At 37.3% G+C, this 24138-nt stretch overlaps 1 protein-coding gene across 8 annotated transcripts in view; it reads left to right on the forward strand.

The window, feature by feature from the left end:
- The window catches only part of POF1B (POF1B actin binding protein), a 123999-nt gene that overhangs the window by 68666 nt on the left and 31195 nt on the right, over positions 1–24138 (forward strand). For 5 of the 8 annotated variants that reach the window (XM_089904309.1, XM_089904311.1, XM_089904310.1 and 2 more), the window contains 6 exons: positions 2768–2860; positions 3691–3804; positions 4805–4957; positions 5292–5411; positions 7059–7187; positions 8003–8085. In XM_089904309.1, the coding sequence (XP_089760435.1) occupies positions 2768–2860; positions 3691–3804; positions 4805–4957; positions 5292–5411; positions 7059–7187; positions 8003–8085 (692 nt within the window). The other 3 variants (XR_016391323.1, XM_089904315.1, XM_089904313.1) reach the window with 3 other exon arrangements.

Here is a 24138-nt window from a genome sequence, read left to right on the forward strand (position 1 = left end):
ATACAGAATTTGTAGTTGACAATTCTTTTCTTTCATCACTTTAAAAATGTATGCCACTTCCTTCTGGCCTCTATGATTTTTCATGAGAAATCGGCTGTCATTTGAATTGCTATTCCCAATAGTTAAGGTTTCTTTTGCTGCTTTTAAGATTTTAAATTTATCTTCAGTTTTAAGAAGTTTGCCTCATATGTCCAGGCATGGATTTCTTTGGGTCTCTCCTGTTTAGGGTTTGCTCAACTTCTTAAATCTGTCTATGTTTTTTTTGCTAATTTGGGGAAGTTTACAGCCATTATTTCTTCATATAATTTTTCAGCTCCCCCCTCTTTCTTTTTTCCTTCTAGGATTCTGATGACATGAATGTTAGATATATGTCATACTCCCACTGGACACTGAGGCGCTGTTCAATTTTCTTCCAACCTATTTTCTCTCTGATGTTCAGAACTCAGTATTTTCTATTGTTCTGTCTTCAAGTTCACTGATTCTTTGCTCTATGCTTTCCTTTCTGCTTTTTAGTCCATCCACTGAGGTTTTTGTTTTTGTTTTGCTTTTTAATTATTGAGTTTTCAGTTCTAAAATTTTCATTTAGTTACTCTTTATAGCTTCTGTTTGTTTTCTGAGATTTTCTGTTTTGTTGCTGAGACTTTCTATTTTTTATTTGTTTTAAATCTTTGCAATTTCTTGTTGAAACTTTTTTTAATTTGGTGTGTTTATTAAATTAATTTTTATTAGAGTATCATTGCTTTACAATGTTGTGTTAGTTTCTTACTGTACAGCAAAGTGAATCAGTCTTACATACACATATATCCCTTCTTTTTTAGATTTCCTTCCCATTTAGGTCACCACAGAGCACTGAGTAGAGTTCCCTGTGCTACACAGTAGGCTCTCATTCGTTATCTATTTTACACATAGTAGTGTATTTATGTCAGTCCCAATCTCTCAGTTCATCCCACCCCTCCCTTCCCCTCTTGGTAACCATAAGTTTGTTCTCTACATCTGTGACTCTATTTCTACTTTGCAAATAAGTTCTTCTCTACCATTTTTCTAGATTCCACATATAAGTGATATTATGTGATATTTGTTTTTCTCTTTTTGACTTACTTCACTCTGTATGACTGTTTCTAGATCCATCCATGTCTCTGCAAATGGCACTATTTTGTTCCTTTTTATGACTGAGTAATATTCCATTGTATATATGTGCCACATCTTCTTTATCCATTCCTCTGTTGATGGACATTTAGGTCACTTTGAAACCTTTTTAAAATGGCTGCCTTAAAATCCTTATCAGATAATTCTAACTTTTCTGATATCTTGATGTTGGCATGTATTAACCCTTTTTTCTTACCAAGTTGAGATTTCCTGGTTCTTAGAATAAGTGACTTTTTTTAAATTGAAACCTGGACATTTTGGGTACTGTGTTCTGACTTTGGATCTTATTCACATCTTCTGTTTTAGCAGGCCTCCTCTGATACTGAGCAACGGGGGAAGTAGGGGCATGACCTGTTACTGCCACGTGGGGGTGGAAGTCCAGGTTCCCCATTCTGCCTCTGTTGACACAGGTTGGGAGAGTAGCTCTTTGTTCTTCCTTGGCAGGTGTAGGAATTGTGGCTGTCTACTAGGCTCCCACTGAAAACACCCTGGTTTGGATGGGGAGGTGTGTTGTGTTACTGTTCCCTTGTTGGCCTCTACTGACACTGCAATGTGAGTGGCCTCATTTCTGTTGGGCAATGATGAAAGTCTTGACACTTCACTAAGAATTCTCTGACATCACCCAAGCAGGGAGGTTGAGAGAGAGAGTCTATGTTCCCTTCTTGGCTTTTGATGGTTTGGGTGGGCGTAGAATAGAGTTGCAGGTTTTTCTGTGGTGTTTGGCTGGAGTAGACTGGTTATTATCTAAATGCTATCTGCCTTGCTAGGCTGCCCTTTTCATGGTACTTTGGGTAGAGAGAGCAGGCTTTTCTAGGGACTTTTGTTGTCTGTATCCACTGGTGTTTCTTTGTTATTGGTTTGCCCAATACCACTCATATATGAAGCAAAAAGAAAACCCAGGAAATCACTTCTGTATTATTCCTTAGCTCCCAATGTTCTCAACCAGACTTCATTCTTCTTTTTTAACTTTCAGAGTCTTTTTATGTTTGTTTTATACATAAAGTGCAGGGTTTTTAGTTAGACTTAGCAGGAAAAATAGAGAAAAGTATTTCTGCTCCATCTTTTCAGAAACAGAAGTTGCCTGTTTTCAAAACCATTTTTCTTTGAAGAAATGAGTTTAATCTAGTTAAAGGGTTTTTCTCCCTCTTTAAATTTTGAGATATTTCTATACTTCAAGGTTAAACTTAATTTGTATTAGATTCTTCTCAACTCAGGCAAAATCTATGCATTTGGCAACACACTTAGAGAGATGCAATTTATTACTTGAAGGTTGACTGTCTCATCTTTTCTAATCTTTAAATAGAGAAGAAAAGTAAATTTAAGAATTTGATGATATATTTCTGTCGTGAGAAAGATGATACTTTATCATGGAAAAAATAAGAGACCCTTGTTTTAATAGCATAGCTATGATCTCTTCAGGGACTCTTCAGGGATATTGCTTGGATTACTAATGCATGTTATTGACCAAATGCCCTGCATCACTATTCTAATATTGCCATATCAAAAATGAAACTGTTAATAAGTTTGCTTGTAGGAATAGAAAAAATAAGATTATTATTACTTATATTGCCTATTTTTAAATGCTAGTAAAAATAAACCATCAATAATTTTCTTCCTCCAGATGAGGGGTATGTCTGATAAATCACTCCGGCTAGTGCTGTCCACATTCAGCAACATACGGGAGGAGCTTGGACATCTTCAGAATGACTTGACAGTAACATTTATTTTGATTTTTCTTTCCAAATCTTTTCTAGATCCTAGCTTCATAACATAGAAATCAAAGTATTCAGTATAACTTTTTAAAATTTAATACAACACAACAACATTGTGCTCACCCAGATATAGTTATTTTCCTGAAATAGTTAATTGGGGTTGGGAGAGAGGAGTAAAGAGTTATCCAATGTGAAAATGAAAGTTGGGTGAACACTTACTACTTAGTTTACCGCTAAGGTAATTTAATGCTTAAAGCCAGGGAGTAGTTTGTAAAATTACAATAATCTGACTCTGATTCATAATTTCCCCTTTTCTGTAATAATAAAGCATACTTTGAATTTATTTGAATACTTGAAAACTTCTTTCTCCAAGAACTTAACATTTTCTATTTTAATTGGTGCTCTTCATGACATCAGCTAGATACATTCAGAATACTTTCCATACAATGAATAACTCCTTGGGGACTTTGGAGTGGGCTTTCTTGTTTCTGGGTTCTGATGAACACATTTAGACTCTTAATTTGAAAATTCACCACCTGCTGGGATTAACAAGGGTCTTTGTAGATTGAAGAAAAACATTAAAATAATTCAAAAGGTTCTGCTTCATTGTACTTACAATTAGTCAATTCATCAAAATGTCCATTGATGCGGGTTTTTAAATTTTCAATCCTTTGTATCCCATAGTTTGATTAACTTTTAAGAATTCCGTTTTATTAAACAATTACAAATGAAACAAGTGCTTATTTAAACCTTCCAATGTAAACAGGTCTTTGTATTACATAACTGTTGACAGGATTCTGTAATTCTGAGTCATAAATAATTTTGCTTCTAGTCACTGGAAAATGACAAGATAAGACTTGAGAAAGACTTGGCATTCAAAGAAACTCAAATAAAAGAGTATGAAGAACTCTTAGCATCAGTGAGAGCAAATAATCGCCAGCAGCAGGTAAGTTGACATTTTCTTTGATAATAAATTTGATAGTTTTTCATATGCACAATTACTAGCACATTGGAGTTATGAGATATAATCCAGAAAATTAAAATATGATGGAACAATTTGTTCATATGGGAATTGAGTGGCTTTAGGTATTTCCAAATACTGAAGCCCTCTCAGAAAAATAGATAACCCCAAGTATTTTAGATATAAAGTATATACTATCCACAATTATCTGTTTTGTTGGGTAACAAAAATTGTATAAATATTGAAAATCTAAGTTCACTCGTTCATTTAATCTACTAATGTGTCAATAAAAAAGTTTTTGTAGATCTTAACATGTTTGTGCAATGAATAACTGAATGAATGAACTCTAGAAGATTTCTCCAGATACCTGAGCAGAGAGGATTTTTAGGAAATCATAATGAGTCTCTGAGGCCAGTCCATTCTTAAAATTCATTCCCATGACAGTCCCAAATTTGGCTGAGTTTTCATTTGTCACATAATCAGGCATATGGTCATTTTGGTGCCTACTAAAAGGCAGGTTACGGTATTGTCAAAAAGCAGCAAGAGTCAGATTGCTCGATTGGTACATTGAAAATTCATCTGATCTCGATTCCTTCTCACTCAAGATAGGCAAGTGAGGGTAATGTCTTTCATAGCTGATTTAACTTACCTTTTTTTTTTTTTTTTTTGCGGTACACGGGCCTCTCACTGTTGTGGCCTCTCCCGTTGCGGAGCACAGGCTCCAGACGCGCAGGCTCAGTGGCCATGTCTCACGGGCCTAGCCGCTCCGCGGCATGTGGGATCTTCCCGGACTGGGACACGGCAGGTGGACTCTCAACCACTGCGCCACCAGGGAAGCCCTTAACTTACCTTTTAAGGTTAAATATATAAGAAAACTGGGCATGGAAAAATATCAATATTTGCTTTGTTTCATTGAATTAATCAACTAAAAGCACTCTCTCCCAAAATGTAGAATCCATTTGTCTTATTTACTGTGTCTTTACAGCAAGGACTTCAAGACTCAACCTCAAAATGCCAAACATTGGAAGAAAACAATCTTTCTCTTCAGCATACACTATCAGACATAGAATATAAACTAAAAGAACTGGAATACTGTAAGCGTAATTTAGAGCAAGAGAATAAAAATCTTAGACTGCAGGTATTCAAATTTTGTTTTAAATGTGTGTTATTGTCTTAGTTATATGGTTGTAATCCTAGCATTGGCTATATATATATATATATATATATATATATATATATATATAATCTCCAATTCATCTCGAGAAAATATGTAGACTGCTTTCTGATGATCTCACATGCAGTTAGGTCTTAACTCACTGCCATCTGAGCTGTATAATGCAGTTCCTAAAAATCACTGTCATTATTTCAATGTCTTGTTTAATCAAGTGGTTTTCATCTATTAATGTCTTGTAATATAATATGGGTTTCCTTCATAACAGTCTAACAACAGAAATTTATTTTGTCTTGTGTAGCTCTCAGAGACTTGCACAGGCCCGATGCTGCAGGCTACAATGGCTGAGATTGGCAACCATTACATGGAGATGGTAAAAAACTTAAGAATGGAGAAAGATAGAGAGATCTGCAAACTAAGGGTATGTAGATCCTACACTGCATAAATACACAGTTCAGCACAAACTTTCTAATAAGATAATGATAGTCTCAAGTTTAATGCTACAAAGAAAAATCAACCAAAGGTAGAGTTTTAGGAGTATGCCATAGAACCATTTCTTTAAATACATATCACTATGTAGGGAATATTGTTAAATTGTCTTGTAATTTAGCTTCATCTTTTCTAGGAAAGCAAAAGAAGACCTTAAGTTCAGGGTTGTTGATTTTTAATTTCTATTTATTTATTTATGGTGATGGGGGAACACTTTATGATCTTGCCTAAAGCTTGCTCTATGCAGCCAAGCAACTTTCAAGATTATCCAGTGAAGCCACATTTGACTTCATAAATATCCTCACTTGATTTTGAAGGATGATAGCTAGCAAGAGTTTTGTCAAGCACATGGATAAGAACTGTTGAATTATATACCTGTAATTGGCATCAAAATTAAGGTAATATTTGTGAGAATAAATATACATTGCCTTATTTTGTCATTCTAGGTCAAATTGACTAACCCTTAATTTACTGATTCCTAATTGTAGTTATATAAACTCAAATATTTTAATAGAAAAACTGACCACAGTTTTTTCTCTCCAAATATAATGTACAGTCTTTACCAAAAATCAAAATGAAACAAAATAGAATTTGTTCAAAAGTCTGCTGATTTTTCTTGCAGATGTCCTCCACTGGTTTATTTTCCATCTGAACGTTACTAATAACACTTTAACCTAAACAGCCATCTGTGCACACATAATGCAGTAAAAAGGGAAATGGACAGGATTTGCAGTCGGAAGACTTGTCATGGAGTTGCAGCTATGTTGCTTAGTAGCTGTTGTGCCTTCGTGTCTCTGGATCTCATTTACCTGTTTTGTAAATAAAGATTATAATAATACTTAGAGGGCTGCTGTGAGGACTGAGATGAGTCATGCAGGAGGAATATGTTGTGAACTGCAAATTATGATATAATATTTGTTATTGAGTTTTCCTTAATTAGTATTTGAAGGAATATAAAGTACCTGTTTTCTTAGCTTTATTTTAATTCTTGTTGCCTAGGACTTTTACTTAAGTAATGCCTAAGCCTAAATAGTAAAGTCACCTTTTAAAAATGAGAAATTTATTGGACTTCCCTGGTGGTCCAGTGATAAAGAATCCACCTTACAATGCAGGGGACTTGGGTTTGATCCCTGGTCAGGGAACTAAGATCCCACATACCATGGGGCAACTAGAGCCCACATGCTACAACTACTGAGCTCGTGCACCTCAACTAGAGAGCCCACATTGCCACAAACTACAGAGCCCATGTGCTCTGGAACCTGCGCGCCACAACTAGAGAAGAGAAAACCCACATGCCACAATTAGATAGAAGCCTCAATGAAGATCCCATGTACTGCAACTAAGATCCGACACAGCCAAAAATAAACAATAAATCTTAAAAAAAGTGAGAAATTCCTAATTGGCATTTCAGTTCACATATTACATTCATAAAGCTCTTTAAATGTTTATAACTACTGGTATTTTGCTCTTCATTTCATAACTAGCTGTATGACTTTATGTCACTTAACCTCTCTGGAACTCAGTTACCCATTTTGTTAATGAGAATTATAATAATTCTTAGTTCTTTTTAAATCCTTAGACTCAATTAAATCAGTACCAAAAAGATGTTTCAAGAAGAGAAGGAAGTTGCAGTGACTTCCAATTCAAGATTCATGAACTGACAAGCTTGCTGGAAGAGAAGGATTCCCTTATAAAGCATCAATTGGAGGTAACAGAGAAGGGGTCAAGGTGGAGACAAACCATACAACTCAGCCCTGTAGGATAAATACTTCCCACAAACTATAAAAAGACATGTTTCCAAGACTTACTTTATTCATGAAGTAGAATGTGAGTGCCTACGAGAAGTAGAAGACTCACATTTCAGGAGAAATAATTCAAATGAAAGCTAGAATTGAAGCAAAAAATATGTGCTATTGTGCCTTTAATAATTTTAAGACATTGATTTTCTACCTCATTGGCAGTCAAACTCCCAATAAGGCTGTGAGCTGCTTCAGCAAGGGACTGTGTTATATTCCTTTCTATGTCTGTAGCATGTAGCCCAAGATCTGTCATAAAATAGGTACTGAAGGAAGAAACTACCCAAATGGTGGCTAATGTTGTATTGCTGTTATTGAACAAATGGTACTTGTAGTAGCATTCAGTGATAGATTTTCTGTTATGAAACAATATCTACTTCCATATTGAAATTTCATATTTTTCTGCTATAGATACACATTTAAATCTTTTTGGAACAAAAATTTTCACATCTTCATCTTGAGAATCATGCCCATTCTATCTCATGTTATCCCTTAAGTATAGAACCAGTTAGTGGATTCCTGCAGAGACTTATAATGTAACTGATTAGGTACCATGAAGCAAGACTATATGGAATTCAACAAGTGGGATTGGAACATTCTTACCTCAAGCCTAAAAAGGAAGGGAAAAAAGTAATTATTATTTAGTAACCTTGTTAAATTATCAAACATACCTCTTACCTCATGTTTCTATGGTTTTCAAATGATTATATTGTCTTTTATTTGTAAGGAACTCTCGAAGTTGAGACAAGAAATATATTCATCTCATAACCAACCCTCCAGTGGTGGAAGGACAACTATTACCACTAGAAAGTAATGTATTTTTAATGAAATTTGGATATGACTTTGGTTATGTTATAATCCAAGTTATAGCATGTTTAACTGACATATATGCCCCTAGACAGAGTTTGGTGTTTTCTGCTGGCCAATAATTCTACTGAAGAATGAATGTTCACAAAAAGACATAGCTATTATGGTCAATAAAATTCAAGAGCACACTTTTACTGTATTTACAATACAGTAAATACAATGAAAGTGAAAAGCAAATAATTAGTTGTTTAACCAACCATATTAGTCAGGACTCTTTCAGTTGCACATGCCAGAAACCCAACTTAAACTGGGAATTAGTTAATTCACGTAATTGGGATTGCTTGGTGTCCAGATGGATTTGTGTGATCAAAATATGTCTTCAGAAATCTGTATATCTTTTGGCTCTGCTCTTTCCTGCATAGACCTCATTCTTAGGCAGGGTCTCTCCTCATGTTAGCAGTACGACCATAGCTTACATCTCAACAATTTAGCAAAACCAAATAGAAAGTGACTCTTTATGAATAGTTTCAGCAAAAGTCTGTTTTTGACATTTCACATAAATGGAATAATCAAAATGTGGTCTTTGGTGGCTGAATTCTTTCACTTTGCATGTTTTCAAGATTCATCCATGTTTTAGCATGTGTCAGTACTTCATTGATTTTTTGTTACTAAATAATAGTCCATTTTATGGATGTACAACCTTTTATTTATCCATTCATCAACTGATGGACATTTAGGGGCTGTTTTCAATTTTGAAAAATGCTACTGTAGATATCTGGGTACAAATCTGTGTGGACATATGTGTTCATTTCTTTGAGTATATAAAGAAGAGTAGAATTGCTGAGCACATGGTAACTCTGTTTAACTTTTTGAAGAACTGCTAGACTTTTCCAAAACAGCTGCACCATTTTACATTCCCACCAGTGATGTAAGAGGATTCCAATTTCTCTCCATCCTCCCAAACATTTGTTATTGTCCATCTGTTGGATTGTAGCCATTCTAAGGGGTGGGAAGTGGTATCTCATTGCACTCTTGATTTGTAGTTCTCCAATAATTAGTGTTGCATAGTGTTTTTTCATGTGCTTATTGGGCATTTGTATATCTTCTTGAAGAAATGACTAAAGTCTTTCTTCATTTTTAAATTGTATTATTTGCTATTTTATTGTTGAATTGCAAGAGATATTTATATATTCTGGATACAAGTCCCTTATCAGAGATATGATTTGCAAACATTTTCTTCCATTCCATGGATTGTCTTTTCACTATCTTGATTGTATCATTTGTAGCACAAGTTTTTAATTTTGAGAAAGTCCAATACATCTATTTTTTTCTTTACTCACTTGTGCTTTTGGTATCATATGTAAGAAACCATTGACTAATACAAGGTCATTAATATTTACACCCACATTGTCTTCTAAAGAGTTTTATATTTTTATCTATTACATTTAGATTTAGGATCCATTTGAGTTAATTTTTTATATATTGTAAATTAGGTATCCAAGTTCATTCTTGTGCATGGGGATATCCAGTTGTCCCAGACTCATTTATGGAATATGCTATCCTTTCCCCCATTAAATTGACTTGGCATCCTTGTCAATCAAACTACCATAAATGTAAGGGCAAATATGTAGACTTTCAGTTTCACTCCATTAATCTATTTATGTCTTTATGCTAGTACCATACTGTCTTGATTATTATAGCATTTTATTGAAGTTGTGAAATCAGGAGTGTGAGTCTCTAAACTTTTCTTTTCAAGAAAGCTTTAGCTGTTTGTGGTCTTTTGCTTTTCCATATGGGATTTAGGCTAAGCTTGTTAATTTCTGTTAAAAAAGATCCCACTGGAATTTTTACAGAAAATTCATTGAATATGTAGGACACTTTAGGTATTATTGCCATGTAAACAAAACTGTCTTCTGGTCAATAAGCATGGGATCCTTTTCAATTTAGATCCTCTTTAATTTCTTTTTCAAAAAATTTTATTGGAGTATAGTCGATTTACAATGTTGTGTTAACATTCAGGTGTACAGCAAAGTGAATCAGTTATACATATACATATATCCACTCTTTGTTTAGATTCTTTTCCCATACAGGCCAGTACAGAGTACTGAGTAGATTTCCCTGTGCTATACAGCAGGTCCTTATTAGTTATCTATTTTATATATAGTAGTGTGTTTATGTCAATCTCAACCTCCCAATGTATCCCTCCCCCGCTTATCCCCTGGTAACAATGATTGTTTTCTACATCTGTGACTCTACTTCTGTTTTCTAAGTAAGTTCATTTGTACACTTTTTTATAGATTCCACACATAAGCGATATCATACGGTATTTGTCTTTCTGTGACTGACTTACTTTACTCACTCTGACAATCTCTAGGTCCATCCATGTTGCCACAAATGGCATTATTTTGTTATTTTATGCAAGAGTCCATTGTGTATATGTACTGCATCTTCTTTATCCATTCCTCTTTTGATGAACATTTAGGTTGATTCCATGTCCCAGCTACTGTAAATAGTGATGCAGTGAACACTGTTCTGCATGTATTTTTTGAATTATGGTTTTCTCCAGAAATATGCCCAGGAGTTGGGTTGCTGGGTAATATGGTAGTTCTATTTTTAGTTTTTTAAGGAACCTCCATACTGCTCTCCATAGTGGCTGTACCAATTGACATTCCCAACAACAGTGTAGGAAGGTTGACCTTTATCCATACCCTCTCCAGCATTTATTGTATGTAAATTTTTTGATGATAGCCATTTTGACTGGTGTGAGGTGAAACCTCACTGTAGTCTTTTTGTTGGTTTTGTTCTGTTTTTACATCTTTAATGGAGTATAATTGCTTTACAATGGTGTGTTATAGTTTCTGCTTCATAACAAAGTGAATCAGTTATACATATACATATGTTCCCATATCTCTTCCCTCTTGCGTCTCCCTCCCTCCCAACTTCCCTATCCCACCCCTCCAGGCCGTCACAAAGCACCAAGCTGATCTCCATGTGCTATGCGGCTGCTTCCCACTAGCTATCTACCTTACGTTTGGTAGTGTATATAGGTCCATGCCTCTCGCTCGCTTTCTCACAGCTTACCCTTCCCCCTCCCCATATCCTCAAGTTCATTCTCTAGTAGGTCCGTGCCTTTATTCCTGTCTTACCCCTAGGTTCTTCATGACATTTTTTTTCTTAAATTCCATATATATGTGTTAGCATACGGTATTTGCCTTTCTCTTTCTGACTTACTTCACTCTATATTACAGACTCTAGGTCTATCCACCTCATTACAAATAGCTCAATTTCGTTTCTTTTTATGGCTGAGTAATATTCCATTGTATATATGGGTCACATCTTCTTTATCCATTCATCCAATGATGGACACTTAGGTTGTTTCTGTCTCCGGGCTATTGTAAATAGAGCTGCAATGAACATTTTGGTACATGACTCTTTTTGAATTATGGTTTTCTCAGGGTATATGCCCAGTAGTGGGATTGCTGGGTCATATGGTAGTTCTACTTGTACTTTTTTAAGGAACCTCCATACTGTTCTCCATAGTGGCTGTACCAATTCACATTACCACCAGCAGTGCAAGAGTGTTCCCTTTTCTCCACACCCTCTCCAGCATTTATTTTTCTAGATTTTTTGATAATGGCCATTCTGACTGGTGTGAGATGACATCTCATTGTAGTTTTGATTTGCATTTCTCTAATGATTAATGATGTTGACTATTCTTTCATGTGTTTGTTGGCAGTCTGTATATCTTCTTTGGAGAAATGTCTATTTCGGACTTCTGCCCATTTTTGGATTGGGTTATTTGTTTTTTTGTTATTGAGCTGCATGTGCTCCTTACAAATTTTGGAGATTAATCCTTTGTCAGTTGCTTCATTTGCAAATATTTTCTCCCATTCTGAGAGTTGTCTTTTTGTCTTGTTTATGGTTTCCTTTGCTGTGCAAAAGCTTTGAAGTTTCATTAGGTCCCATTTGTTTATTTTTATTTCCATTTCTCTAGGAAATGGGTCATAAAGGATCCTGCTGTGATTTATGTCATAGAATGTTCTGCCTATGTTTTCCTCTAAGTGTTTGATAGTTTCTTGCCTTACATTTAGGTCTTTAATCCATTTTGAGCTTATTTTTGTGTATGGTGTTAGGGAGTGATCTAATCTCATACTTTTACATGTACCTGTCCAGTTTTCCCAGCACCCCTTATTGAAGAGGGTGTCCTTTCTCCACTGTACATTCCTGCCTTCTTTATCAAAGATAAGGTGACCATATGTGCGTGGGTTTATCTCTGGGCTTTCTATCCTGTTCCGTTGATCTATATTTCTGTTTTTGTGCCAGTACCATACTTTCTTGATGACTGTACCTTTGTACTATAGTCTGAAGGCGGGGAGCCTGATTCCTCCAGCTCCGTTTTTCATTCTCAAGATTGCTTTGGCTATTCGGGGTATTTTGTGTTTCCATACAAATTGTGAAATTTTTTGTTCTAGTCCTGTGAAAAATGCCAGTGGTGTTTTGATAGGGATTGCATTGAATGTGTAGATGGCTTTGGGTAGTAGTGTCATTTTCACAATGTTGAATCTTCCAATGCAAGAACATGGTATATCTCTCCATCTATTTGTTTCATATTTAATTTCTTTCATCAGTGTCATAATTTTCAGCATACAGGTCTTCTGTCTCCTTAGGTAGGTTTATTCCTAGATATTTTATTCTTTTTGTTGCAATGGTAAACGGGAGTGTTTTCTTGATTTCACTTTCAGATTTTTCATCATTGGTGTATAGGAATGCCAGAGATTTCTGTGCATTAATTTTGTATCCTGCTACTTTACCAAATTCATTGATTAGTTGTAGTAGTTTCCTGGTAGCACCTTTAGGATTCTCTATGTATAGTATTATGTCATCTGCAAACAGTGACAGCTTTATTTCTTCTTTTCTGATTTGGATTCCTTTTATTTCCTTTTCTTCTCTGATTGCTGTGGCTAAAACTTCCAAAACTATGTTGAATAAGAGTGGTGAGAATGGGCAACCTTGTCTTGCTCCTGATCTTAGTGGAAATGGTTTCAGTTTTTCACCATCGAGGATGATGTTGGCTGTGGGTTTGTCATATATGGCCTTTATTGTGTTGAGGAAAGTTGCCTCTATGCCTACTTTCTGCAGGGTTTTTATCATAAATAGTTGTTGAATTTTGTCGAAAGCTTTCTCTGCATCTATTGAGATGATCATATGGTTTTTCTTCTTCAATTTTTTAATATGGTGTATCACAGTGATTGATTTGCGTATATTGAAGAATCCTTGCATTCCTGGAATAAACCCCACTTGATCATGTTGTATGATCCTTTTAATGTGCTGTTGGATTCTGTTTGCTAGTATTTTGTTGAGGATTTTTGCATCTATGTTCATCAGTAATATTGGCCTGTAGTTTTCTTTATTTGTTACAACCTTGTCTGGTTTTGGTATCAAGGTGATGGTGGCTTCATAGAATGAGTTTGGGAGTGTTCCTCCCTCTGCTGTATTTTGGAAGAGTTTGAGAAGGATAGGTGTTAGCTCTTCTCTAAATGTTTGATAGAATTTGCCTGTGAAGGCATCTGGTCCTGGGCTTTTGTTTGTTGGAAGATTTTTAATCACAGTTTCAATTTCAGTGCTTGTGATTGGTCTGCTCATATTTTCTATTTCTTCCTGATTCAGTCTTGGCAGGTTGTGCATTTCTAAGAATTTGTTCATTTCTTCCAGGTTGTCCATTTCATTGGCATAGAGTTGCTTGTAGTAATCTCTCCTGATCTTTTTTATTTCTGCAGTGTCAGTTGTTACTTCTCCTTTTTCATTTCTAATTCTACTGATTTGAGTCTTCTCCCTTTTTTCCTGATGAGTCTGACTAATGGTTTATCAATTTTGTTTATCTTCTCAAAGAACCAGCTTTTAGTTTTATTGATCTTTGCTATCGTTTCCTTCATTCCTTTTTCATTTATTTCTGATTTGATCTTTATGATTTCTTTCCTTTTGCTAACTTCGGGATTTTTTTGTTCTTCTTTCTCTAATTGCTTTAGGTGCAAGGTTAGGTTGTTTATTCGAGATGTTTCCTGTTTCTTAAGGTAGGATTGTATTGCTAAATACTTCCCTTGTAGAACTGCTTTTGCTGTATCCCATAGGTTTTGGGTCATCGTGTCTCCATTGTCATTTGTTTCTAGGTATTTTTTCATTTCCTCTTTTATTTCTTCAGTGATCACTTTGTTAGTAAGTAGTGTATTGTTTAGCCTCCATGTGTTTGTATTTTTTAGAGATCTTTTCCTGTAATTGATATCTAGTCTCATAGCGTGTGATCAGAAAAGATACTTGATACGACTTCAATTTTCTTAAATTTACCAAGGCTTGATTTGTGACACAAGATATGATCTACCCTTTACAATGTTCCATGAGTACTTGAGAAAAATGTGTATTCTGTTGTTTTTGGATGGAATGTCCTATAAATATCAATTAAGTCCATCTTGTTTAATGTATCATATAAAGCTTGTGTTTCCTTATTTATTTTCATTTTGGATGATCTGTCCATTGGTGTAAGTGGGGTGTTTATGTCCCCAAATATGAATGTGTTACTGTCGATTTCCCCATTTATGGCTGTTAGTATTTGCCTTATGTATTGAAGTGCTCCTATTTTGGGTGCATAAATATTTACAATTGTTATATCTTCTTCTTGGATCGATCCCTTGATCATTATGTAGTGTCCTACTTTGTCTCTTCTAATAGTCTTTATTTTAAAGTCTATTTTGTCTGATATGAGAACTGCTACTCCAGCTTTTTTTTGTTTCCATTTGCTTGGAATAACTTTTTCCATCCCCTTACTTTCAGTCTGTATGTGTGTCTAGGTCTGAAGTGGGTGTCTTGTAGACAGCATATATATGGGTCTTGTGTTTGTATCAATTCAGCCAATCTGTTTCTGTGATGGGAGCATTTAGTCCATTTACATTTAAGGTAATTATCAATATGGATGTTCCTATTCCCAATTTCTTAATTGTTTTGTGTTTGTTATTGTAGGTCTTTTCCTTCTCTTGTGTTTCTTGCCTAGATAAGTTCCTTTAGTATTTGTTGAAAAGCTGGTTTGGTGGTGCTGAACTCTTTCAGCTTTTGCTTGTCTGTAAAGTTTGTAATTTCTCCATCAAATCTGAATGAGATCCTTGCTGGGTAGAGCAGTCTTGGTTGCAGGTTTTTCTCCTTCATCACTTTAAATATATCCTGCCGGTCCCTTCTGGCTTGCAGAGTTTCTGCTGAAAGGTCAGCGGTTAACCTTACGGGGATTCCCTTGTGTGTTATTTGTTGTTTTTCCCTTGCTGCTTTTAATATGTTTTCTTTGTATTTAATTTTTGACAGTTTGATTAATATGTGTCTTGGCATATTTCTCCTTGGTTTTATCCTGTATAGGACTCTCTGTGCTTCCTGGAATTGATTAACTATTTCCTTTCTCATTTTAGGGAAGTTTTCAACTATAATCTCTTCAAATATTTTCTCAGTCCCTTTCTTTTTCTCTTCTTCTTCTGGAACCCCTATAATTCGAATGTTGGTGAGTTTAATGTTGTCCCAGAGGTCTCTGAGGCAGTCCTCACTTCTTTTCATTCTTTTTTCTTTATTCTGCTCTGCAGTAGTTATTGCCATTATTTTATCTTCCACGTCACTTTTCCATTCTTCTGCCTCAGTTATTCTGCTATTGATCCCATCTAAAGTATTTTTAATTTCATTTATTGTGTTGTTCATCATTGCTTGTTCCATCTTTAGTTCTTCTAGGTCCTTGTTAAATGTTTCTTGCATTTTGTCTATTGTATTTCCAAGATTTTGGATCATCTTTACTATCATTATTCTGAATTCTTTTTCAGGTAGACTGCCTATTTCATCTTCATTTGTTAGGTCTGATGGGTTTTTATCTTGCTCCTTCAACTGCTGTGTGTTTTTCTGTCTTCTCATTTTGCTTTTCTTACTGTGTTTGTGGTCTCCTTTTTGCAGGCTGCAGGTTCGTAGTTCCCATTGTTTTTAGTGTCTTCCCCCAGTGTCTAAAGTTGGTTCTGTTGTTTGTGTAGGCTTCGTGGTGGAGGGGTCTAGTGCCTGTGTTCTGGTGAATGAGGCTGTATCTTGTCTTTCTGGTGGGAAGATCCACGTGTGGTGGTTTGTTTTGGGGTGTCTGTGGACTTATTATGATTTTAGGCATCCTGTCTGCTAACAGTTGGGGTTGTGTTCTTGTCTTGCTAGTTGTTTGGCATAGGGTGTCCAGCACTGTAGCTTGCTGGTTGTTGAGTGAAGCTGGCTACTGGTGTTGAGATGGGTATCTCTGGGAGTTTTTCGCTGTTTGATATTATGTGGAGCTGGGAGGTCTCTTGTGGACCAGTGTCCTGAAGTTGGCTCGCGCACCTCAGAGGCACAGCAGTGACTCCTGGCTGCAGCAACAAGAGCGTTACATCCACACGTCTCAGAATAAAAGGGAGAAAACGTAGAAAGAAAGATTTAGTAGAAGTAGAAAGAAAGAAAGAAAGAAGGAAAGGAGGGAGGGAGGAAGGAGGGAGGAAGGAGGGAAGGAAGGGAAAAAAGAAAGTAGATAAAGTAAAATAAAATAAAGGTAAAATAACGTTATTAAAATAATTATTAAGAAAAAAATAATAAATGGATGGATAGAACCCTAGGACAAATGGTGTAAGCAAAGCTATACAGACAAAATCTCACACAGAAGCATACACATACACATTCACAAAAAGAGGAAAAGGGGAAAATATCATAAATCTTGCTCTCAACCTCCACCTCCTCAATTTGGGATGATTCGTTGTCTATTCATGTATTCCACAGATGCAGGGTACATCAAGTTGATTGTGGACGTTTAATCCACTGCTTCTGAGGCTGCTGGGAGAGATTTCCCTTTCTCTTCTTTGCTCTCACAGCACCCGGGGCTCAACTTTGGATTTGGCCCCACCTCTGCATGTAGGTTGCCAGAGGGCGTCTGTTCTTTGCTCAGACAGGATGGGGTTAAAGGAGCAGGTGCTTCAGGGACTCTGCCTCACTCAGGCGGGGGTGGGGGGGTGTAGGGAGGGGCACAGAGTGCCGGGGGAGCCTGCGCTGCTGCCGGTATGACATTGCACCAGCCTGAGGCACGCCGTGCATTCTCCCAGGGAAGTTGTCCCTGGATCCTGGGACCCTGGCAGTGGCGGGCTGCACAGGCTCCCTGGAAAGGGGGTGTGGATAGTGACCTGGGCTCGCACACAGGCTTCTTAGTGGTGGCAGCAACAGCTTTAGCGTCTTATGCCCGTCTCTGGCGTCCGCGCTTTTATCCTGTCTCTGGAGCTCCTTTAAGCAGCGCTCTTAATCCCCTCTCCTCACGCACCAGGAAACAAAGAGGGAAGAAAAAGTCTCTTGCCTCTTCGGCAGGTCCAGACTTTTCCCCAGACTCCCTCCCGGCTAGCCGTGGTGAACTAACCCCCTGCAGGCTCTGTTCATGGTGCCAACACCAGTCCTCTCCCGGAGCTCCGACCGAAGCTCAAGCCTCAGCTCCCAGCCCTGCCCACCGGGGCGGGTGAGCAGACAAGCCTCTCGGGCTGCTGAGTGCCGGTCGGCACCAATCCTTTGTGCGGGAATATCCTCACTTTGCCCTCTGCATCCTTGTGGCTGTGCTCTCCTCCGCGGCTCCAAAGCTTTCCCCCTCCACCACCCATAGTCTCCGCCCGCGAAGGGGCTTCCTAGTGTGTGGAAACGTTTCCTCCTTCACAGCTCCCTCACACTGGTGCAGGTCCCGTCCCTTTCCTTTTGTCTCTGTTTATTCTTTTTTCTTTTGCCCTATCCAGGTACGTGGGGGTTTCTTGCCTTTTGGGAGGTCTGAGGCCTTTTGCCAACATTCAGTAGGCGTTCTGTAGGAGTTGTTCCATGTGTAGATGTATTTCTGGTGTATCTGTGGGGAGGAAGGTGATCTCCGCATTTTATTCTTTCGCCATCTTCCCGGAAGCCTCCCTTGTTGTAGTTTTGATTTGCATTTTTCTAATAATTAGCAATGCTAAGCATCTTTTCATGTGCTTTTTGCCCACCTGTATGTCTTCTTTGGAGAAATGTCTATTTAGATTTTCAGCCCATTTTTTGATTGGGTTTTTTTGTTTTTTTGATATTGAGCTTCATGAACTATTTGTATAGTTTGGAGATTAACCCCTTGTGGGTTGCTTCATTTGGAAATATTTTCTCCCACTCTGTGGATTCTCTTTTTGTTTTGTTTATGGCTTCCTTCATTGTGCAAAAGTTTTTAAGTTTAATTAGATCCCATTTATTTATTTTTGTTTTTATTTTCACTTTCACTATGCTAGGAGGTGGACTAAAAAACAGTTTGCTGTGCTTCATATCAGAGTATTCTACCTATGTTTTATTCTAAGAGTTTTATAGTTTCTGGCCTTACATTTAGGTCTTTAATCCATTTTGAGTTTATTTTTGAATATGGTGTTAGGGAGTGTTCTAACTTCATTCTTTTACATGTAGTTCTCCAGTTTTCCCAGCACCACTTTTTGAAGAGACTGTTTTTTCTACATTGTATATTCTTGCCTCGTTAGTCATAGATTACATGACCATAGGTGTGTGGGTTTATCTCTGGGCTTTCTATCCTGTTCCATTGATCTATATTTCTATTTTGTGTCGGTACCATACTGTCTTGATGACTGTAGCTTTGTAGTATAGTCTGAAATCAGGAAGCCTGATTCCTCTAGCTCCGTTTTTCTGTCTCAGGATTCCTGTGACTATTCATGGTCTTTTCTGTTTCCATACAAACTGTAAATTTTTTTGTTCTACTTCCTTGAAAAATGCCATTGGTAATTTGTTAAGGATTGCATTGAATCTGTAGATTGCTTTGGGTAGTATAGTCATTTTCTCAATATTGATTCTTCCAATCTAAGACTATGGTATATCTCCATCTGTTTGTGTCATCTTTGATTTCTTTCATCGACATCTTGTAGTTTTCTGAGTACAGGTCTTTTGCCTCCTTTGGTATGTTTATTCCTAGCTATTTTATTGTTTTTGATGTGATGGTAAATGGGATTGTTTCCTTAATTTCTCTTTCTGATCTTTTATTGTTAGTGTATAGGAATGCAAGAGACTTCTGTGTATTTTATATCCTGCAACTTTTCCAAATTCATTGATTAGCTTTACTAGTTTAATGGTAGAATCTTTAGGATATTTTATGTATATATCATGTCATCTGCAAACAGTGACAGCTTTACTTCTTCTTTTCTGGTATGGATTCTTTTCATTTCTTTTTTCTTCTGTGGTTGCTGTGGCTGAAACTTCCAAAACTATGTTGAATAACAGTGGTGAGAGTGGGGAACCCTGTCTTGTTCCTGATCTTAGTGGAAATGGTTTGTTTTTCACTATTGAGAATGATGTTTCCTGTGGGTTTGCCATATATCACCTTTATTATGGTGAGGTAAGTTCCCTCTATGCCTACTTTCTGGAGATTTTTTATTATAAATGGGTGTTGAAATTCGTCAAAAGCTTTTTCTGTATCTATTGAGATTATCATATGTTTTTTATCCTTCAATTTGTTAATACGGTGTATTACATTGATTGATTTGCCTATACTGAAGAATCCTTGTATTCCTGATATAAACCTCACTTGATGATGGTGTATGATCCTTTTAAGGTGCTGTTGGATTCTGTTTGCTAGTATTTTGTTGAGGATTTTTGCATCTATGTTCATCACTAATATTGGCCTGTAGTTTTCTTTCTTTGTGAACTCTTTGTCTGGTTTTGGTATCAGGGTGATGGTGGCCTTGTAGAATGAGTTTGGGAGTTTTCCACCGTCTGATATATTTTGGAAGAGTTTGAGAAGGATAGGTGTTAGCTCTTCGATAAATGTTTGACAGAATTCACCTGTGAAGCCATCTGGTCCTGGGCTTCTGTTCGTTGGAAGATTTTTTTTTTCGGTACGCGGGCCTCTTACTGTTGTGGCCTCTCACGTTGTGGAGCACAGGCTCTGGATGCGCAGGCTCAGCGTCCATGGCTCACGGGCCCAGCCACTCCGTGGCATGTAGGATATTCCAGGACTGGGGCACGAACCTGTGTCCCCTGCATTGGCAGGTGGTCTCCCAATCACTGCACCACCAGGGAAGCCCTGTTGGAAGATTTCTAATCACAGTTTCAATTTCAGTGCTTGTGATTGGTCTGTTTATATTTTCTGTTTCTTCCTGGTTCAATCTTGGAAGGTTGTGCTTTTCCAAGAATCTGTCCATTTCTTCCACGTTGTCCTTTTCATTGGCATACACTTGCTTCTAGTAATCTCTTATGATCCTTTGTATTTCTGCAATGTCAGTTGTTACTTCTCCTTTTTCATTTCTAATTCTGTTGATTTGAGTCTTCTACATTTTTTTCTTCATGAGTCCAGCTAATGGTTAACAATTTTGTTTATCTTCTCATACAAGCAGCTTTTAGTTTTATTGATTTTTGCTATCGTTTCCTTCATTTCTTTTTCATTTATTTCTGATCTGATCTTTATGATTTCTTTCCTTCTGCTAACTGGGGTTTTTTTGTTCTTTCTCTAATTGCTTTAGGTGTAAGGTTAGGTTGTTTATTTGAGGTGTTTCTTGTTTCTTGAGGTAGGATTTTATTGCTCTAAACTTCCCACTTAGAAGTGCTTTTGCTGCATCCCATGAGTTTTGGGTCGTCGTGTTTTCATTGTCATTTGTTTTTAGGTATTTTTTGATTTCCTCTTTGATTTCTTCAGTGATCTCTTGGTTATTTAGCAGTGTATTGTTTAGCCTCCATGTATTGGTATTTTTTACAGATTTTTTCCTGTAATTGACATCTAGTCTCATAGTGTTGTGGTCAGAAAACATATTTCATACGATTTCAGTTTTCTTAAATTAACCAAGGCTTGATTTGTGACCCAAGGTATGGCCTATCTTGCAGAATGTTCCATGATCACTTGGGAAGAAAGTGTATCCTGTTGTTTTTGGACAGAATGTCCTATAAATATCAATTAAGTCCATCTTGTTTAGTGTATCATTTAAAGCTTGTGTTTCCTTATTTATTTTCATTTTGGATGATCTGTCCATTGGTGAAAGCGGGGTGTTAATGTCTCCTACTATTATTGTGTTACTGTCAATTTCCCCTCTTATGGCTGTTAGCATTTGCCTTAAGTGTTGAGGTGCTCCTTTGCTGGGTGCATAAACATTTACAATTGTTATATCTTCTTCTTGGATTGATCCCTTGATCATTATGTAGTGTCCTTCCTTGTCTCTTATAACAGTCTTTATTTTAAAGTCTATTATGTCTGATACGAGAATTTCTACTCCAGCTTTCTTTTGATTTCCATTTGCACGGAATATCTTTTTCCATTCCCTTACTTTCAGTCTGTATGTGTCCCTAGGTCTGAAGTGGGCCTCTTGTAGACAGCATGTATATGGGTCTTGCTTTTGTATCCATTCAGCCAGTCCATGTCTTTTGGTTGGAGCATTTAATCCATTTATATTTAAGTTAGTTATCGATATGTATGTTACTATTACCATTTTCTAAATTGTTTTGGGTTTGTTATTGTAGGTCTTTTCCTTCTCTTGTGTTTCCTGCCTAGAGAAGTTCCTTTAGCATTTGTTGTAAAGCTGGTTTGCTGGTGCTGAATTCTCTTAGATTTTTCTTGTCTCTGAATGTTTTAATTTCTCTTTCGAATCTGAATGAGATCTTTGCTGGGTTAAGTAATCTTGGTTGTAGATTTTTCCCTTTCATCACTTTAAGTATGTCCTTCCAGTCCCTTCTGGCTTGCAGAGTTTCTGCTGAAAGATCAGCTGTTAGCCTTATGGGGATTCCCTTGTATGTTATTTGTTGCTTTTCCCTTGCTGCTTTTAATATTTTTTCTTTGTATTTAATTTTTGATAGTTTGAATAATGTGTGTCTTGGCATGTTTCTCCTTGGATATTTTCTGTATGGGGCTCTCTGCGCTTCCTGGACTTGATTATTTCCTTTCCCATATTAGGGAAGTTTTCAACTATAATCTCTACAAATATTTTCTCAGTCCATTTCTTTTTCTCTTCTTCTGTGACCCCTATAATTCGCATGTTGGTGTGTTTAATGTCCCTGAGGTCTCTGAGACTGTCCTCTATTCTTTTCATTCTTTTTTCTTTTTTCTGCTCTGTGGTTTTTATTTCCATTATTTTATCCTCCAGGTCACTTATCCATTCTTCTGCCTCAGTTATTCTGCTGTTGATTCCTTCTAGATAATTTTTAATTTCATTTATTGTGTTGTTCATCATTGTTTGCTTGCTCTTTCGTTCTTCTAGGTCCTTGTTGAATGTTTCTTGTATTTTCTCCATTGTACTTGCAAGATTTTGGATCATCTTTACTATCATTACTCTGAATTCTTTTTCAGGTAGACTGCCTATTTCCTCTTCATTTGTTTGGTCTGGTGGGTTTTTACCTTGCTCCTTCATCTGCTTTGTGTTTCTCTGTCTTTTCATTTTGCTTAACCTGATGTGTTTGGGGTCTCCTTTTTGCAGGCTGCAGGTTCATAGTTCCCTTTGTTTTTGGTGTCTGCCCCCAGTGGGTAAGATTGGTTCTGTGGGTTGTGTAGGCTTCCTGGTGGAGGGGACTGGTGCCTGTGTTCTAGTGGCTGAGGCTAGATCTTTTCTTTCTGGTGGGCAGGACTATGTCCAGTGGTGTGTTTTTGGGTGTGTGTGAACTTTTTATGATTTTAGGCAGCTTCTCTGCTAGTGGGTGGTGCTGTGTTCCTGTCTTACTGGTTGTTTTGCATGGGGTGTCCAGCACTGGAGCTTCCTGGTCGTTGAGAGAAACTTTGTCTTAGCATTGAGATGCAAATCACTGGGAGAACTCTTGCTGATTGATCTTATGAGGGGCTGTTAGGTCTCTGGTGGACCATTGTCCTGAACTCGGCTCTCCCAACTCAGAAACTCAGGTCTGACACCCGGCCAGAGAACCAAGACCCTGTCAGCCACACAGCTCAGAAGAAAAGTGAGAAAAGAAAAAAGAAAAAAAAAACCCTAAAGTTATTAAAGTAAAAAAAAATTTTTAATATTATTATAATAAAATTAAGTAATTAATAAAAAGAAGGAAGACAGCAACTAAACCAATAAACTAATCCACCAATTATAAGAAGTGCTAGAAACTATAGTAAAAAACAACAGACTGACAGAACCCTAGGAGAAATGGTAAAAGCAAACCTATACAGACAAAATCACACAAAGGAGCATATACATACACACTCACAAAAATGGAAAAAGGAAAAAACAAACAAACAAACTATATATATATATATATAAGGAAGAGAGAAACCAAATCAATAAACGAATCTACCAATGATAATAAGCTCTAAATACTAAACTAAGATAAACATAATACTAGAAACAAATTAGACACAGAAAGCAAACCCCAATTCTATAGTTGCTCCCAAAGTCCACTACCTCAGTTTTGGGAGGATTCATTGTCTATTCAGGTGTTCCACTGATGCAGGGTACATCAAGTTGATTGTGGAGATTTAATCCGCTGCTCCTGAGGCTGCTGGGAGAAATTTCCCTTTCTCTTCTTTGTTCACACAGCTCCTGGGATTCTGCTTTGGATTTGGCCCCGCCTCTGCATGTAGGTCACCCTCTGGCATCTGTTGTTCACCCAGGCAGGGTGGGGTTAAAGGATCAGGTGATTAGGGGACTCTGGCTCACTCAGGCCGGGGGGTGGGAGGGGTACAGAATGCAGGGCGAGCCTGTGGTGGCAGAGGCCCGCAGTGACGTTGCCACAGCCTGAGGTGTGCTGTGTGTTCTCTTGAGGAAGTTGTCCCTGGATCACAGGACCCTAGCAGTGGCGGGCTGCACAGGCTCCTGGGATGGGTGGTGTAGATAGTGACCTGTGCTTGCACACAGGATTCTTGGTGGCTGCAGCAGCAGTGTTAGCGTTTCATGCCCGTCTTTGATGTATGCACTGATAGCTGAGGCTCACACCAGTCTCTGAAACTCGTTTAGGCGGTGCTCTGAATCCTCTCTCCTCACACACCGTTTTGGGAAGTCTGAGGTCTTCTGCCAGTGTTCAGTAGGTGTTGTGTAGGAGTTCTTTCACATGTATGTATTTTTGATGTATTTG

This window comes from Delphinapterus leucas, chromosome X (genome assembly GCF_059928025.1).
Source record: "Delphinapterus leucas isolate spDelLeu-1000000601 "Yukka" chromosome X, BTC_Dleu_Yukka2, whole genome shotgun sequence".
Classification (NCBI taxonomy): Eukaryota; Metazoa; Chordata; class Mammalia; order Artiodactyla; family Monodontidae; genus Delphinapterus; species Delphinapterus leucas.